Source organism: Emys orbicularis, chromosome 3 (assembly GCF_028017835.1).
Source record: "Emys orbicularis isolate rEmyOrb1 chromosome 3, rEmyOrb1.hap1, whole genome shotgun sequence".
NCBI lineage: Eukaryota > Metazoa > Chordata > Testudines > Emydidae > Emys > Emys orbicularis.
In genome coordinates this window covers 4,331,854-4,350,192 of record NC_088685.1, presented here as the reverse complement: position 1 = coordinate 4,350,192, position 18,339 = coordinate 4,331,854, and the positions used below count along the sequence as shown (strand labels likewise).

The following is an 18,339-nucleotide window of genomic DNA, read 5'->3' as shown; positions in this document are numbered from 1 at the left end:
GTTGAACACAATTTTGATAAACCATTTCTGTTATACTCTGATATGGCTTCTAACCCCAATACTAGCCATAGTGAGACAACCCCAAGGATGGGGAGCTCTTGGGATGCAGTCAGTGATGTTTGTGTCATCCCTTCCTGCATCAATTTTGCGTTGGGGGGTGTGACGTTATTGATATAATCTGGGACCATATAGATCATTGTTGCAACCAAGGTCCTGTAGTGGCACGCAAATCTTGTATAAAGGGGGTCAAATGGGGTGTCTAAGACAAGGTTATGGTTTACTGGTTATGATTAGGCTGTCTATATGTGTGTATCAATTTTGTAGTTGAAGTTATGAATATTGGCTCTATACTGTCTGTATTTCAAACTTATGCTATGCTGCTGGGTGACATCCCAGACAAACTGGTGTTAGCTCTGCCTAGCCTGCTTGATGGCCCATTAAGGACCATCAGCTATACAATGGACCCATTGAGAGAAGGCACATATGCCTTGAGATTCAGCAAAGTATGCAGGAACTTGCCCATGTGACTCCAGACTCCATTTTGCTGTAATTTTCCACAGTAAGAACAAAGAGGTGTTCTTACACTTGGAAAAGACTATATAAGGCTGATGCCTCATCTCCATCTGGTCTTCAATCCTGCTTCTTACCTCTGGAGGAACTTTGCTACAAGCTGAAGCTTTGAACAAAGGACTGAGGACCCATCCCAGCGGGGGATGTATTCCAGAGACTTGATTTGAACCTGCAGTTTATTCTATCGCTGCTGCAAGCCTGAACCAAGAACTTTGCCATGACTGTATGTAATTGATTCCATTTAACCAATTCTAACTCTCACCTCTATCTTTTTCCTTTTATGAATAAACCTTTAGATTTTAAATTCTAAAGGATTGGCAACAGTGTGATTTGTGGGTAAGATCTGATTTGTATATTGACCTGGGTCTGGGGCTTGGTCCTTTGGGATCAGGAGAACCTTTTTCTTTTACTGGGGTATTGGTTTTCATATCCATTTGTCCCCATAACGAGTGGCATTGGTGGTAATACTGGGAAACTGGAGTGTCTAAGGAGATTGCTTGTGAGACTTGCGGTTAGCCAGTGGGGTGAGACCGAAGTCCTCCTAGTCTGGCTGGTTTGGTTTGCCTTAGAGGTGGAAAAAACCCCAGCCTTGGGCTGTAACTGCCCTGTTTGAGCAATTTGTCCTGAGTTGGCACTCTCAGTTGGGTTCCGCCAGAACCGCATTGTCACACTCCAAACTCACAAATCTGGGAGGCTAGGCAACAAAACAGCAGATGACATTCAAGACTGATAAATGCAAAGTGATGCACATTGGAAAACATCATCCCAGCTATACGTATAAACTGATGAGGTCTAAATTAGCTGTTCCCACTCGAGAAAGAGATCTTGGAGTCATTGTGGATAGTTCTCTGCAAACATCCTCTCAATATGCAGCGTCAGTCGAAAAAGCGAACAGAATGTTAGGAACCGTTAGGAAAGTGATAGATAATAGGACAGTAAATAGCATAAGCCACTACATAAATCCATGGTATGCCCACATCTAGAATACTGTGGGCAGTTCTGGTCGCACCATCTCAAAAAAGATGTATTAGAATTGGGGAAAAGTACAGAAAAGGTGTGGTATGGAACAGCTTCCATCTGAAGAGAGATTAATAAGACTCGGTCTTTTCAGCTGAGAAAAGAGATGACTAAGGTGGGATATGATAGAGGTCTATAAAATCATGAGAGATGTGGAGGAAGTGAATAAGGAAGTGTTATTTACCCCTTCACATAACACAAGAACCAGGGTTTACCCAATGAAATTAATAGCCAGCTGGTTTACGACAAACAAAAGGAAGTATTTCTTCACACAACGCACAGTTAACCTGTGGAACTCATTGTAAGGGGATGTTATGAAGGCCAAAAGTATAACTGGCTTCAAAAAAGAACTAAATAAGTTCAGGGAGGATCGGTCCAGCAATGGGTATTTGCCAAGATGCTCAGGGATGCAGTCCTATGCTCTGCGTGTCCCTACACCTCTGACAAGGGGACCGATGGTGGGACTGGACAACGGGATGGATCACTCGATAATTGCCCTGTTCTGTTCATTCCCTCTGGGGCACCTGGCATTGGCCACTGTCAGAAGACAGGATATGGGGCTAGATGGACCATTGGTCTGCCCCAGTCTGGCCATTCTTATGTTCTAGGGAGTTCCCTTTCTGAGAAGGGCCTGGGGGAGCAAAGCTGGCTCAAGGAAGGCTCCCGAGCACTGAGCTAGGGCTTTCAAGGAGCAGGGAGATCACTGTGGGAAGCTGCCAGAGTCCTGGGGCAGGAGAGGCAGTGGGGAGAAAGCCTGCGAGGAGGAAGGAGCAGTGGAGAAGCTCGGCAGGGCCCAGGAACAGAAGCAGGGAATGTCAGCAAGCCCAAGAGAACCAGACGCAGTATTATTCAGACTTTCAGTTGGACCTTTCATTACTGTGGAAGGGGCTGAACTTAAGAGGAAGGCCCAGAGCCAGGCCAAGAAAGTGGCCACCAGAGGTTGACAGGGGCAAAATCCCCTGCAAAACAGCACACTGCTGGCAGGGGGCACTCTGGCAGGAAGAGGCCCACATTACACAGACACATTCAAATTAGCAATAAGACCACAGGGAGGGCGATTAACCATTCGAACAAACTCCCAAGGGAAGCGGCAGTTTGTCCATCTCTCCATGTCTTCAGATCCTCACTGGTGGCCTGGCGGAAGGCATTCCTTAGCCACACACAAGTGGCTGGGCTCAGGATGGGGGGAACTGGGTGAAATTCTCTGGCTTGTGCCACGCAGGAAGCCAGACTAGATGATCTCCTGGCCCTAGGAACTCTGAATCTATGAACTGCCTGGGAAAGCCAGCAGCATGAATCACTAGCTATAGTGCCAAAGAGGAGCGAAAAGGCTTATATTAATGGGACCCCCTGACTCACAGCCCCCTGTCTCTGGGGCAGCTCCTTTCAGCACTTCTGCTGCTTTACTCTCACTGTTCACCCAGGGTGAAATTGGCCCCGTGCAGACGGCCCAGACAAGCCCTATGTGCTCAGGTGGGAGTTCCTGGGGCTGGTGAATTTCACCCTGTGAACCTGACATTGAGCTGACGGGCGATCAGCATGGGGCTCGTCAGATTACGCTGGTTGACTTATGAGGAGAGGCTGAGGGAACTGGGATTGTTTAGTCTGCAGAAGAGAAGAATGAGGGGGGATTTGATAGCTGCTTTCAACTACCTGAAAGGGGGTTCCAAAGAGGATGGATCTAGACTGTTCTCAGTGGTAGCAAATGACAGAACAAGGAGCAATGGTCTCAAGTTGCAGTGGGGGAGGTCTAGGTTGGATATTAGGAAAAACTTTTTCACTAGGAGGGTGGTGAAGCACTGGAATGCGTTCCCTAGGGAGGTGGTGAAATCTCCTCCTTAGAGGTTTTTAAGGTCAGGCTTGATTTAGTTGGGGGTTGGTCCTGCTTTGAGCAGGGGGTTGGACTAGATACCTCCTGAGGTCCCTTCCAACCCTGATAGTCTATGATTCTATGGTTCCTGGTCTGGTCTGAGGCTCAGGATCAGCGCAGCGACAGGCTACACTCTGGTTCTTAGGTTTATGAGGGACTACTTTTTTACAAAAGATGGAAGAACACCGAACAGAAAGCAGCTCTTATATTCTCTGTATAAATAGTTCTCCCAGGGGGTTGGCAAAGGAGTCCATTTCCCTGCTGCCTGCCGTCTTTGCTCCCAGAATCTAAGCTCTCGTTTAAAAACAAGTTTCTGGCTCTTACACTGGAGTAGAAAAGCATCCAGTTGTGACCCTGAGTCCTCAGAGAGCCTGAAACAACAACTTTGAGAGAAGCATCAATGGTTCTATTGACGCCGGTGGGTGTTAACTCTGAAGCCTAATGGTGACCATTTAATTGTCAACATTATTAACTATTTCTCTGCCAACAAACTATGTGAGGAAGGGGAGAGGAAAATCTATTATGGAGGCCTGCCCGCCTGCTGTGAGCGGTGCCTCTTGGCATTATGAAAGAGCTGAGCCGCGATTGTTGGTACAGTTTGAGTTGTGGGCGGAGCTTCCGCTTTGACCCCGATCTCTCTGGAGGACAATAAAAGGCTGTGCCGGCCAGAGCTGAGCCTCTACATTCTCACCGACAGCTGCTGAATCTGTTGCGTTCAGTGCACACCCCACCTGTCCTTTATCTCTGTGTAAAATGTACATCTACAGTGGCAGGCGCATGGTCTGTGACTTACTGCAGCCACATGCCTAGCCGCTCCTTGCACTGCAGGTGGGTAACGGAAGAGTTGTCCTGTTTAGAAACAGCCGCAGCCTGGAGAGAGAATCCAGGGGGTCGCTAACTCCCAGTGTTTTATTTCTCACCGCTCCTTCCTCATCTAGGAACCGGGGGTGGAAGGGGAACCTCTCTCCTCATGCTCTGTACTCAAAATAGCTGTCTCTGACTTCTCTCTCCTGGGCGGTCACCCTCTTCCCTGAGGGGAAGGTTTGGTACGTCCGCAAATTCTCTGGAGACACGCGGAATAAATGCCATTGGGTCTTCGCGCTCAGAGGCGGGCTGGGGAGAAACAGAAGAGCAGAACGTGGGTTACACGGCTTGGGATCAGCCCCTGAAAGCTCAGCCCTGCCCCAGATGTGTCCAATGGGAGAGGAAGGGTGGGCAGGGGACACATGGAGCCGTGCACAAGTGAGTTCACTGGGGTGCGTACGTGCTCACTGGTGCAAATACGGGTTGCACAGTCTGGCCCTCACTGCAAAAATGTTTAGACGGGTTGGAAAGGGAAATTCAGTTGGTTATCGCAGCTGGAGTCCCATGGATCTTCTCAAGCGCTCTTGGATCACACTTGGTGGAGGACCAGGATGTGTGTGTGTTTGCAACAGCAGGTGGTAAATTATGTGTGTATCTTAGGCTCTGCTTGTACAAACACACCCATACAGCCCTGAGTATCCTCCCATTTCATTCTACTCAGAGACGGCATGCAGCGCTCGCTCAGGGGTTGGCCCTAGCCATCTACACACACAGCCCTCTCCTTCCGGTGCTTTCAACCTGGGCTAGCTGGGGGGGGGGGGGGTGTTAGAGCCCCAGGGGCTGCTTTCACTGAAGCTGGCAACCCACCCTCTCGAATGCTGCCAGTCCTCCAGTGCCTTCCCCCATGCAGCCTGGGTGCCCAGAGGGATAGACAAGCTCTCCCACAATTCCCTAGGAAAGAATCATAGAGCCCCGCAGGAGAGCCTGCAACGCTCATGGGATGGGGGGGCCGGACATAACACCAGTGAGGACACACTAACGCGGGTCTGGCTTTGCAGTGCGGCTGGTGTGAAGACATGGGCCAGTTCACGCTCTTCAAGGGTCACATCCATGTTCAAGGGGCTGAAAATCAGCCCAGCTTAGTCTTCATCTTGATTCCTTTAGGCTTGTCTACATGGCAAGTTACAGTGCTGCCAGACAGGATGTGAATCTGCAGTGCACCTGACCATCAATTTATCCTCTGCTCAGCTCTAACCCAGGGCGCCATTTCAGATTTTGGGGGGCAACTTTAACCATGATTCCAAAGGCTACTTGGGCACCTGAAAACTCTTGGTTTTTTGCAGATAATAACTTAGATACAGTGCTCCTGTTGGATAATAATTTCTAATTCCTATATAAAGAAAGAAAATTAAATAAATACACCTCTACCCCGATATAACGCTGTCCTCGGGAGCCAAAAAAACTTACCGCGTTATAGGTGTAACCGCGTTATATCGAACTTGCTTTGATCCGCCGGCGCACGCAGCCCCGCCCCCCGGAGCGCTGCTTTACCGCGTTAGATCCGAATTCGCGTTATATCGGGGTAGAGCTGTATTAGACCCACCCAGCTCTAATACTTGTGCCAATTCACTTAAGGGATACTGGTTAGGTTTAAAAAATTAATGTATATTCTTACTTTGTTACTAACTCTTGAATATAACAATTGTAGAAAAACCTAGATCACTTTCTATCACTTTTTTGCAGTTCATCAAGCTTGGAATAGAGCATTTAACTTTTGGAAACATCCTATTAGGGCCAGGCCCCGGGAGTTTATACTGCACCTGCCTGGGGCTCTAGGGGTGTTACCCCACTACCAATAATAGACTAGAAACTGACTTTAAACAGGAGTGAAACTGACACTTTCAAGTCACTTTCATAGTATTGCCGACCCCAAATGTTCAAAAATCAGGCTCACCAAAAATCATGAGATTGGCTTTAAAATATTGAGATTATGTAAAAATAATGGATTTATTGGCCTTTTTATTTACATTCTGCTTTTTGAGCCTTTAAGGTGCCCTGGAGTCACATTTTGAAGCTGTTCCCACAGCCGCAATGGCTAGAAACTTCATTTTTCTTTACGAATGAAGGCTGAAATCATCACATATCACTTGATTCCAGGAGCTGGGGCTTTAAGGAAAACAATAATTATCATGAGACTCATGACACATTCATGAGAGTTGGCAACACTGCTTTCACTTCTGTTTAAAGGCTAACTACTTTCCAGAAGGCTCTTAAACACAACACTACAATGATTGAGGTGCAGTTTTCACAGGAGAATATTTTAAGTCAAACACCAAGAAACTTCCACATTTTAAAGTTGGGGGGAAAACGGAGACTTCTGAGGTATCTCAGGGCCACGGCAGGCAGGAAAGGAAAATAAACAGGCACAGGTGCTCTGGGCAGCTCTTCCTCTTGAAAGAAAGTTGGAGGGTCAAATCTTCTAGCCCTTAATCAAGTAAAACTTCTATTGCCATCAGCGCCGCCACTCATAGATATAAACATCACAGTGATCATGTGATAACATGTGGGATCAATAACTATACACTTCATACTTAAATATCTGAGCCGTCTTACCCAGAGCGACACAGCTGACATGCCTTGGCTCAGGGACTGGATTTTCTGGCCTATTCTGAACAGTGTTGAGCGCACAGATTGTGCCCAGTGAATAATGAAAATCATGACAATAATGGTCGACTTTATGGACTCTGTGGATGCAATTTCTGTGCTTTGTTCTGGAACTGGTCTGAATACAGCTGACACCCTACGAATTTGATGTATGATCACATCTGATACTCATCTGACACTTTCTCCTTCCTTCCTTTTCTCAAACTCAGAACAAAAAATGACCAAACAAAATGGTTTTCAGCTAAAATTGCTGTACAGCCCAGCCTGGGGCAGAACCTGCCCCCCCACTGGCGGTTAAGTGCTCTCCTCTCATCCGACTCTCATTCTCTTTCCTTCTTCATCCTTCCTGACCTCTGTGCTGCCTTTGATACTGTTACCATGACGTTGCTCCCAATCAGCTGGGACCATGGGTTGGAGTCTCAGAGAACTGGCTGCATTGGTTCTGCTCCCATCCATCACAGGTCTCTTTTTGACAGCATGCAGCAGAGAGAAAGGCTGGTCCGGTGGAGAGGGAGCGAGACCTGGGTTCTACTCCCCCCCATGGACTTCCTGTAGGACCTCAGGTCAGTGCCTTAGGGACAGAGTTTCAAAGGTTTTTAGGCACCCAAAGATGCAGCTAGGCAGTTAGTGGGGTTTACAAAGCACCTGACTTTCTAGGTGCTTTTGAAAATCCCACAAGGTGCCTAAATACCTTTGAAAATCTGGCAGTTCGTCTCTCTGTGCCTCAGTGCCCCATCTGTACAGTGGGGATAACAGCACTGCTGTACCTCACCGAGGGGCTGTGATGTGAGGTGCTCAGATACTACAGTGGTGGGGCCACATAAACAGGGCTGGCTCCAGGCACCAGCGAAGGAAGCAGGTGCCTGGGGCGGCCAACAGAAAGGGGCGGCACTCGGTCCGTTGTTGGGGCGGCACGTCCGGGTCTGTGGCGGCAATTCAGCGGCGGGTCCTTCACTCCCTATCTTCCTCTTCGGCGGCACCTAAATCGGGTTTTCCTTTCTTTTCTTTTCTTCTTCTTCGCTGCTTGGGGCGGCAAAAAAGCTGGAGCCGGCCCTGCACATAAGTACCCGAGGTGGAGTGGGAACTTCTCTGTACCACTACTCTCCCTTCCCTGGGTTTTGGCCCCTCCTTTTCACTTACGCCCCTCACATCTCCCTTTTCTGAATGTAACGTTGGCTCGGAAGGCCTGGCTGTATTCCTTCTAAGGCCCTGTCTACACTGGCAAGTTTCTGCCCAGTAAAGCAGCTGTCTGCGTTGTAACTCCCGAGGGGTACACACTGCCAAGCCACTTACTGCGCAGAAACTGTGCAGTTGCAGCGCTGTAAAAAACCCACCCCAATGAGAGGCGTAGAGCTTTCTGCGCTGGGGGTACAGCGCCGCGGTGCCAGTGTAGACATCCTGGTCGATTACAGCGCTGAGATTGGCCTCTGGGAGGTGTCCCACAATGCCTGTTCTTGCCTCTCTGGTCATCAGTTTGAACTCTACTGTCCTGCCCTCAGGTGACCAACCATCAGCCCCACTCCGTAAATTCCTTTGGAAATTTGAAAGTCCCCTTCCTGTTTGCTCAGTGACATGTGCAGTGGTCTCAGCACATCTTTCCAGGTGGCCATGCCTGCTCCACGCACCAGGCGATCCCCCGCTTGGAGCAATGCCGAGCTGCTGGACCTCGTCAGCATTTGGGGAGAGGAGGCTGTCCAGTCCCAGCTGCGCTCCAGCCATAGGAATTATGATACCTACAGACAGATTTCACGATGCTGACAGAAAGGGGCCACGACCGGGACACACTGCAGTGCAGGGTCAAAGTGAAGGAGCTGCGGAACGCCTGCCACAAGGCGTGGGCGGCAAACCGCCGCTCCGGTGCTGTACCCATGAGCTGCCGGTTCTACAAAGAGCTGGACGCGATACTCGGTGGCGACCCCACCTCCACTGCGAAGACCATTCTAGATACTTTGGTGGATACTTCCTGGTTCCGAGCCAGGAGGAGGAAATCTTGGATGAGGATGTGGAGTTGGAGGGGAACCCAGAGGCAGAGGATGACTCTGAGGTCAGAGATGCATGCAGCCAGCTCTTTTCTACCCCGGAGGAGGCTAGCCAGTCACAGCTGTCAGAGCTTGGCGAAGTGCAAACAGGAGAGGAGGCCCCGGTAAGTGGATTTGATTTTGGGAATCGCTGAAGCGAGTTGTTGGGGGCAGGAGGGTTGCAGAAAGCAGGCTTGTGTCTGTATGATGCGCGTACCACCACATGCCGAGTCTGAGCGGCGGAACAGGGTGTTGATTGACTCTCTCACTTCACGGGAATCTGCCTCAGATCTCCAGGAAACTCTCACGGAGACACGGGGCAATCCGCTGCCACAGGTTCTTCGGCAGAGCTGCTCTGTTTCTTGCCTCATTAACGGTAACTTTCCCGCGCCACTGTGCCATCGCGGGGGGCAGGGGGGACCATTGCTGCGCACGGGTGAGCCACGTAAGGGCCAGGGCAGAAACCGCAGTCTGGGAGAAGACCCTCTCTTGATTCCCTGCTCACCCTCAGCACCAAGATATCTTCCATAATGATCACATCCTGTGGAAAATGTGGGGACAGGAATGATTATCAGCCCCCCCCTACAGTGCTGGCTCTCCCCAAGAGCCACATGCCCAGTGTACAGTAGGGTCTCGGAACACTGATTTCCCCTGCCCCTGCAGCTACTCACCATTTTGGGGGGCTTGTGGCTCGTGTGCTTGCCTGGGGTCAGCCAGTTAGTGACAGGCATGTGAATACTGCCTGTGTTTTAAATCACTGAATCAGAGTTCTGTGCATTGCAAACAATACTGCTTCTGTAAAACGTTGCATTTAAACTTCACAGATATGACCTTGGGAAACCAGCCTCCCTCTTCGTTATCGCCGGCTGAGCGGCTGCGCAGAATTGGAAAGCGGCCATGAAGAACTAAGGAGGACTTTCTGCGTGATGTGATGATGCACTCCGCGGCCGAAAAACAGGAATTGAAGGCGTGGCGGGACAGCGAGAAGAGGGACTGAAAGGAGAACGCAGCACGCCAGAACGAAGCCACGGAGCGGCTCTTAAACATTATGGAGGACAGCGCGGCTCCCGGCGATAAAGCACTGTCTACACTGGCGCTTTTCAGCGCTAAAACTTTTGTCGCTCAGGGGGGTGTTTTGTCACAGCCTAATGCTAAGCAGTTAAGAGCTCTGCCTGGGAGCACCCCTACTGTATGAAACTCGGGGTGGGGGGAGCAGCAGCCGCCCCCCCCCCCCCTTAATTGGTGCCCTTGCTCTAACCCAACCGGAGTGTCAATGCTCAGCTCTAACCCAAGAGGACCCATTACTGAGGTGCTGTGTGCTGTCCTCTGCCTTCCATCGGAGACGCCCCTTTTCAGGGCATTTTCCACTTAGGCATGAAACTTGCTTCAGGCGGAATCTCAGCAGGAAAGATCCCAACTCTCCAAGGGTTTTACCCATTTTGGAAAGAGAAGGAAAGCACCTGGGGGGGTTAGGTTAATTCCTCGGTTTTTAGGGAGTGAAACTGAAACCAAGGCAGCACTCCGGGTGGAGTTTTGCCCAGTGCCAAGGGCTGGCGAAAGGACGGGGCACCAACAGAGTTCTCAAAACAGGCTTGAGTGGGACTGAAATACTTGTGCTGGCCCTCTGCATAGGGGTGAATTTTATTTCACCCTTATTGTATTTGCCGGAGCCAGTCATGGGAGATACCGGACACGCTTTCCTCATACACTGCTGTGACTATACCTCAGTTTTAACCTCCTGGGCTGCAGGCAGCTCTGCCAATGCCTCTCAGGCCAGACCTGCAGCCCTTCCCCCTGCTGTCCGGCCCTAGGTCCCCCTATTCTGTCCTGGGCTAGCCCAGCCCTGGGCTCCCCACACACAGCCCTGACGGTGCCCCTCGAATCCTGATTTGAACCCTGCTCCCCCTGCTGTTCCGTTCCTTGGCCTCTCCTGAGCAGAGACTGACTCACGATGAAGTGTGCCAGGCTGAGATGGGATTACGCTCCAACTAAAACACTCCTTTTTACCTGTATCCTGATCTTAGAATGGGAACTCAGGTCTCCAGAGAGGAAAGTCTGCAGAGGTTTTGTTCTAATACTAAATCCCTGCCCAAGCATAGTAAATATCACCCCTGGAGAGTATAGACGGGATGTTGGCGCACAGAGAGTTATTGCATGTGACTTTTGGAGACTTTACAGTCCGGTGGGGTCTGATTTTTGGAACTAAAAGATACTTGAGGCCGTCAATACAATGAAAGATTCTCATGGCTCTGAACTAGCTTTCACATTGAACATGTTAGGAACCTGCATGGTAGTAATGGTCTTGCTTCGTAGCGACAAGGTGGGGGAGGGAATATCTTTAATGGACCAACTTCAGAGGGTGAGAGAGACACCCTTTCGAGCCACGCAGAGCTCTGCCTCGGGTCTGGGAAAGGTACTGCGAGTGTCAGCTAAATACAAGGTGGAATGGATGGTTTTGCATGAGTAATAAGCACGTGCTGTAAGGGACCATTCAAGGTAGAGTATGTCATAGTAACATTCTATTTCTAAATGGCTACTAAAGGGTTAATAAAGGATCAACAGACATTATAGACATGAGCAGTGTATGTTATAGATGGTGCTAAGCAATCTGTTGATGACCTGATAGAGGTCTATAAACTCATGACTGGTGTGGAGAAAGTAAACAGGGAAGTGTTATTTACTCCTTCTCCTAACACAAGAACTAGGGGTCACCAAACGACATTAATAGGCAGCAGATTTAAAACAAACAAAAGGAAGTATTTCTTCACACAACGCACAGTCAACTTGTGGAACTCCTTGCTGGAGGATGTTGTGAAGGCCAACACTATAACAGGGTTCAAAAAAGAACTAGATAACTTCATGGAGAATAGGTCAATCAATGGCTATTAGCCAGGTGGGCAGGGATGGTGTCCCTAGCCTCTGTTTGCCAGAAGCTGGGAATGGGTGACAGGGGATGGATCACTTGATGATTCCCTGTTCTGTTCATTCCCTCTGGGGCACCTGGCATTGGCCACTATCAGAGACAGAATACTGGGCTGGATGGACCTTTGGATGGCCGTTCTTATGACCTGCCAGGCTCCATAACAATTAATTGGCTAGATGAACAAAGACAGGCCTATGGACTGGCTTGATCACAGTCTATAAGTACCTACATTGGGAACAGAAATTTGACAATCGAGGGCTCTAGAATCTAACAGACAAATGTCCATCAAGATCCAATGACCGGAAGCTGAAGCTAGACAGATTCAGACTGGAAATAAGGGGCATTTTTTAACAGTGGGGGTGATTAACGATTGGAACAATTTTCTAAGGGTTGTGGTGAATTCTCCATCACTGGCAATTATTAAATCAAAACTGGATGTTTTCCTAAAAGATCTGCCCTGGTTCAAGCAAGAATTAATACTGGGAAGTCCTGGGGTCTGTGTTATTCAGGAGGTCGGACCAGATAATCACAGTGAACTCTTTTGCCTTTATAATCTATGCCCCGTGTATTAAAACATCTATTAATCATTTATCAACCCTTCGTAAACTATTTATAAAGGCAGCCTTAATACAAAGCACGACTGTTACGGCCCCGTGACTCTATTATCAAGTGACTGTACCATGTCTCAAAAACATCCTATTTCCAGCAGACGTTTGCTTCCATCCAGGTTAAGACCAAAAGGAACCACTAGCTCATAGCCTGACCTTGTTCCTTTCAACTGGACTCAGGAAGGGACATGGTTTGATAACCATTGAGAATGGGCTTGGTACGGGACACGCAGAGCTCAGCCCCTTCCTTCAGAGCCTAACCATGTATTTAGATCCCTGAGTCTGCCCTGTACTAATATATTTGCCCTTTGACACAACAGTGAAGGAAGGTCTTTCAGTCTTATTCCTTGCTTTCCAGGCACTGACATAAGGGGCCACTACACCAAACCCCACAAACACTGTAAGAATCCATCCCTGGGGAGTGGGGGGGTCATATGGTATTCAAGGGGCAAAATAGTTATCAAAGGCCTAAATTGCTAATACCATTAGCGACAAGCATGTGTGTTAATTTTAACGTGTGCTCCTTTTATCATTAGTCTAATGAGACCCCAGCATTACACGTCAATGTGCATAGGAGAAAAATCCTACAATGCCTTTCTCCTCCACTGAAAGGTGTTTATGGGTCAGAGTGGGTGAGCCCCCCGCCCGCTGCTGTGGCCACAAGAACGAACGCCAGCCTTGCGGTAGGGAGCAGGAGTCGGGGGGTGATTTTACCTCTGAATGTGGCATTGGCAGGGCCAGCTCCAGGCACCAGCTTGGCAAGCAGGTGCTTGGGGCGGCCACTCCGGAGAGGGGCGGCACGTCCAGCTATTTGGCGGCAATTCAGCGGACGGTCCCTCACTCTCGCTCGGAGCGAAGGACCTCCCGCCGAATTGCTGCCGCAGATCGTGATCGTGGCTTTTTTTTTTTTTTTCTTTTTGGCTGCTTGGGGCGGCCAAAACCCTGGAGCCGGCCCTGGGCATTGGTGAGACCAATATTGGAAACCTGCCTCCACTTCTGGTGGCCATGGGCACAAAAGGCTCCAGGGCTGCAGAAAATGCCGTACTGTGGGAGACTTCCAGAGCTCCAGCTGTTTAGCTTATTAAAAAGATTAAACGGTGACATGATTACAGTGTGTAAGGAGCTTCCCGGGGAGAATATACCGGGTTCTAATGGGCTCTTTATTCTGGCAAAGAAAGGCAGAACAAGAACCAGTGGCTGGAAGCTGAAGCCAGACAAATTCCAGTTAGGACCTGGACGCACATTTCTGCCAGTGAGGGGGATTACGCCCTGGAACAAACTACCAAGGGACGTGGTGGATTTTCCATCTCTTGATGCCTTCATATCAAGACTGTCTGCCTTTCTGGAAGATGTGTTAGCCAAACATAAGTTATTGGGCTCAGTAAGGGGGTAACTGGGTGAAATTCTCTGGTCTGTGCTACACAGGTCAGACTAGATCAGGGGTCGGCAACCTTTCAGAAGTGGTGTGCCGAGTCTCCATTTATTCACTCTAATTTAAGGTTTCGCGTGCCAGTCATACATTTTAATGTTTTTAGAAGGTCTCTTTCTAGAAGTCTATAATATAGAACTAAACTATTGTTGTATGTAAAGTAAATAAGGTTTTTAAAATGTTTAAGAAGCTTCATTTAAAATTAAATTAAAATGCAGAGCCCCCCGGAGCGGTGGCCAGGACCCGGGCAGTGTGAGTGCCACTGAAAATCAGCTCGTGTGCCGCCTTCGGCACGAGTGCCATAGGTTGCCTACCCCTGGGCTAGATCATTCAATCTTCTGGCCTGAAACTCTGACTACTTTTTCTCTGCTGGGCAATGTGAAAATGAACCTGCGTCCCAGCACTAGATGGCATCTGTGCATCTTGGTTTGAACTTCTTAGCATTTTGCAGCCCACAGGAGGCCACAGTTGAATTCCCACACTTCCACTCAGACAACAATGTATAGGCACTTTCTGTCTATTTCAACCCACCCCAGAGGCTGGCAGAAACTGATTGCCAAACGCAGTTAGTCTTTTGCTCAGGAAACTTTGGAGACCAAAGTCTGGGAGCTGGGGATGCTGAGCATCATACAGTCTATGAAGAACAGACTGAGCTCACTATATTTTTTTCTGTACGGCATCACCACAGAAATCATTGGCAAATTTTGAATGCTCAAGCGTGTGTATAAGGAGGAGGAAGGGATGCATCTGTAATAATGTTATGGCTTCACATGTACAGCGATCATGTTCATTGGCGATGCGCATCTGTAATTTCACCCTCTTGTGCGTACACATTACAATACATTCTTTAACTACATGCTCAGATACTTTTTCCACAGGAGCCCTGTCACATTCTGTGCACAGGTTGGACAGTGAATGAGGCAGGGTGTTATAGGGAGTACAACTGGGATGCAGAAAGGAACAAAAGCTTGATTCACTGATGAAGTTGCAGAGGGTTTTGAATGAGAGGTTCTGAGGAAAACATAGCATCTGACTGTAATACGTTACCTTGCAGTATGTGATGCAGCCACTAGATGTCTGAGTGCTATGTAGAACTGCAGACATGTTATATTTCCTGGTAAACAGAGGACAAAGCTGGAACTCAAGCTATGTGGAAGTCTGTTTGTTTGTGCCTATAGTCTGCACTACATGCCTCCGGTTTCACATGGACTGTGCTTCTATATGTCATGACAGTCTTTAATTACATGATCACTATCTCGTAATGCATATGCACAAAGGGGCAAAGTTAAGGTTGCCCAGGCAGCCTTGCTCTGTCACTTCCTGACTATTGAGTGCTTGACTTTGCAACCCTAGTGTCCTTTTAAAGTAGGTTTTTACTTTTAAAAAAAATGAAATTATGTATAGTTGCTTCTCCTTGGAGAAATAATCTAATCACTGTGTCAATGTTCCTGGGATTTTTACTTTTTATACTCATGAGCAGATGGCTAGACACAATGTGACAATTCAAATCTGCCATCTGTTACTGAAACACCTGGTCCAATATTTCCCTCAGGAGAAGCTTCCCAGTGCCATTATGTGAAACAAGAGGAGTTTTGACACACACCGGAACAGTGAGCTCGCAGAATGTGGTGGCTTCATGCTAATGATTTGGTTTGTGGGTAAGAACTGGACAGTCAGATCCACTAATTTATTCCATAGTTTAAACAAACCGTTTGGAAACCTAGCGTGTCTTCACTGCAGGTGTGGGACAATCAGGAGATCAAGGAACTAAGGGGTTGTCTCCAAGCAGAGGAGCTTTCTTGTGATGACTTGGTCTCCCGTGATATGGACAGGGCTGGAACATGGAGTTGGGGAGCTGTCTCCCTACAGAGCTCCTGATGGAACCCCCCACATTTCCAAGGTGCTAGCAGGAAGGTATGCATAGCACTTTCAGGCCATCTATGGGAAATGGTCTTCTGCCCTTATGACCACCCAAGGACTGACCATGACCCCTAGCCATGAAGAGTAGGAGAAAGAAGGATCAGAGGTTGCTCTCTCCATATCAGGGTGCGGTATGAAATCTCCCTCGAAGTGTATTGATTAGGATTCCTGGGCGCTACAATGAATAACAACAATAATAATGCCGATCCCACCAGAGAAATGTGCAGATGAGTCAGGTGAAGCTTGTGAAGTGCTTTGAGATCCCTGGATGAATGCACCGATGACTATCAAAGTGAAGGCATATCACATAATGAGGATAGGTGTCACCCACCCTGGTGCTGGCATCACAGCTGCAGGCCAAGCGCCTCGGTGGGCTAGGTAGATACCGCTCATTAGCCAAAGGGCTGCCTCAATGAACCCGGAAAGGTCATTTGTAAATAAAATGGGAGAGAAGAAATTGCCATATGAGATAGTCCCAAAGCTGCTGGTTCCTTATTAATGCCCAAGGCCCCTGGAGATTACACATGACCAGTTCTTGCAGAGTCACTTTTCTGCACTGCAGTACAAGCGTCAGTGTAGGCATATTAAAGAAGGTACTAACAGTGATTCCCCCAAGTGACAGTGACCCCCTCATAATTTGTCCCCCACACTTTAAAATCCAACAGTTTCACCAAGTACAAAAATCTCTTGGGTCTTCTGTTAAAATTTGTAAGCTACTGTCTGTAGAAACCATTGATTGTATCTATCCTGTGAAAGATACTTTATTACTATGTAAAACTTACAAACAAGTTAATTGACTTTGTTCTTGAAGTGATTGATACAATGTAAACAAACACTATAAGCCGTTAAGTGACTTTCACTTCATTGTAACAGCAACGGCCCCTAGGAACAAACCCCCACCCTCTGTGATTAAAGGGCCGGGAGTCTCAAATGAATTAGAACACACCCCAAAAGTGGTGGAGACAGTAAATTAAAATATGGTTAAGATATGGAATGTATGTTGATGAATGCTTGATATACATGAAGGGTTAGGGAGGTGCCAGCCTAGAAAGGGAGTATCCATCGGCCGAAGAATGTGTCAAGTGGACCACCAGAACCCCCGGAGGGTAAACTGGGATCCACCCCATCACCTGGAAGGATGAGAAACACAAACTTTGGACAGTTTGGAGCCACCAGGAATGTGCCCAGGAATGTGTCCTGGAATGTGCCGTCTGCTGATTGAGTCAGCAACAGCAGAATGAAACAGCTCCCATAGACTAACATAGGAATTAATTCCTATAAGAATGGACTCTCAAGACTGAGGATTTTGAGTCTCTCATTCTGCTGCCAACCTCCAGGAGCATCAGGTGCACCTGACACGGACTCAGCTCCATCCTCATGACCAAGATACCTGGCCAGTAACTTGGTATGAGCAACTTCTAGGCTGGTAACTATAACACCTATACAGAACTTAAATGAATGATTGTGTGAATGAATATATATATATGTGTGTGTGTGTGTGTGTGTATAAGGAATAAGTAGTGATAGAAATAAGTAGTCAAACAACGTTGTTTACTTTTATCTTTTGCTTTATCATTATATTTACAATAAATGTGGCATCTTTGCCTTATCCCTCTTAATAAGATCCTGCTGGTTTTTATTCTATTGGTATCAGCACTGAATGTGTTATTGAACAGCGTTCGACAGACAGAACACCGTTTTCACGGGAGGGAATAATTCTTACTTCCCAAACACATCCCTCTGGCCACGAAACAAATAAAACCTCTCTCTTCTCTTCAGAGTGCTTCCCCCAACATCAGAGCTGTGTACAAAACTGAACCGAGTCTCAGAACGTCCCAGGTAGGTAGGTACATCCGCATTGTCAAGTCACTTAGTCTCCCTGTGCCTTGGTTTCCCATCTGTGCAATGGGGCTCATAGGAACTGCCCCCACCTCATGGGGGTGTGGAGAGGATCAGTGCATTAAAGGCAGGGAGGGGCTCAGCTTTTATGGGGTTGGGGGCCATGGGAGCTAGACAGTATTAGAACCCTGTCACAGGCTGGCTGGGCCCAGTAAATCAAGTAGATCTAGGGCCCCCATGCCAGAGCAGGTGCTCCCATTTGACAAATTAAGAGGGCAGGGCAACACCTGGAGTCTATAAAGGACCAGAGAGAGAGCCAGTGAGTCAAGGGCCGCCTGGATCAGTCAGAGGGATGCAGAGAGAGACAGGAGATCCGGTGAGCATGAGAGTCAGGCTGGGCAGATGGGAGCTGCCACAGCCAGACGGTGGTTCCTGGGGGAAGGCAGCAGAGCCGCAAGGAGGGGTTTCTGGCTGACATCCCCAAGCCAGAGGGCCAGGGCTGGAGAGCAGCAGAGGAGCTTCCCTGTTGACATCTCCAGGGCCAGAGAGCTGGACCCAGGGAACAGTGGGAGGGCCAGGGGGGACTGAGGGATGCTCCCTACTAAAGATGATCTCCCAGCAGAACGTCTGCGGAGGTTCCCGCTGGGAAGGGCAGCGGTGGCTGTCCTGGTACAAGG

General features: G+C 48.5%; 1 protein-coding gene across 1 annotated transcript in view; it reads right to left on the bottom strand.

Moving 5' to 3' along the window:
* Nucleotides 1-4,425: 4,425 nt before the first annotated feature.
* CIMIP2C (ciliary microtubule inner protein 2C) overlaps nt 4,426-18,339 on the bottom strand; it is a 44,274-nt gene continuing 30,360 nt past the window's right edge. Inside the window, exon 4 of the mRNA XM_065402266.1 lies at nt 4,426-4,570. Coding sequence (XP_065258338.1) covers nt 4,426-4,570 — 145 coding nt within the window. The remainder of the gene's footprint in view (nt 4,571-18,339) is intronic.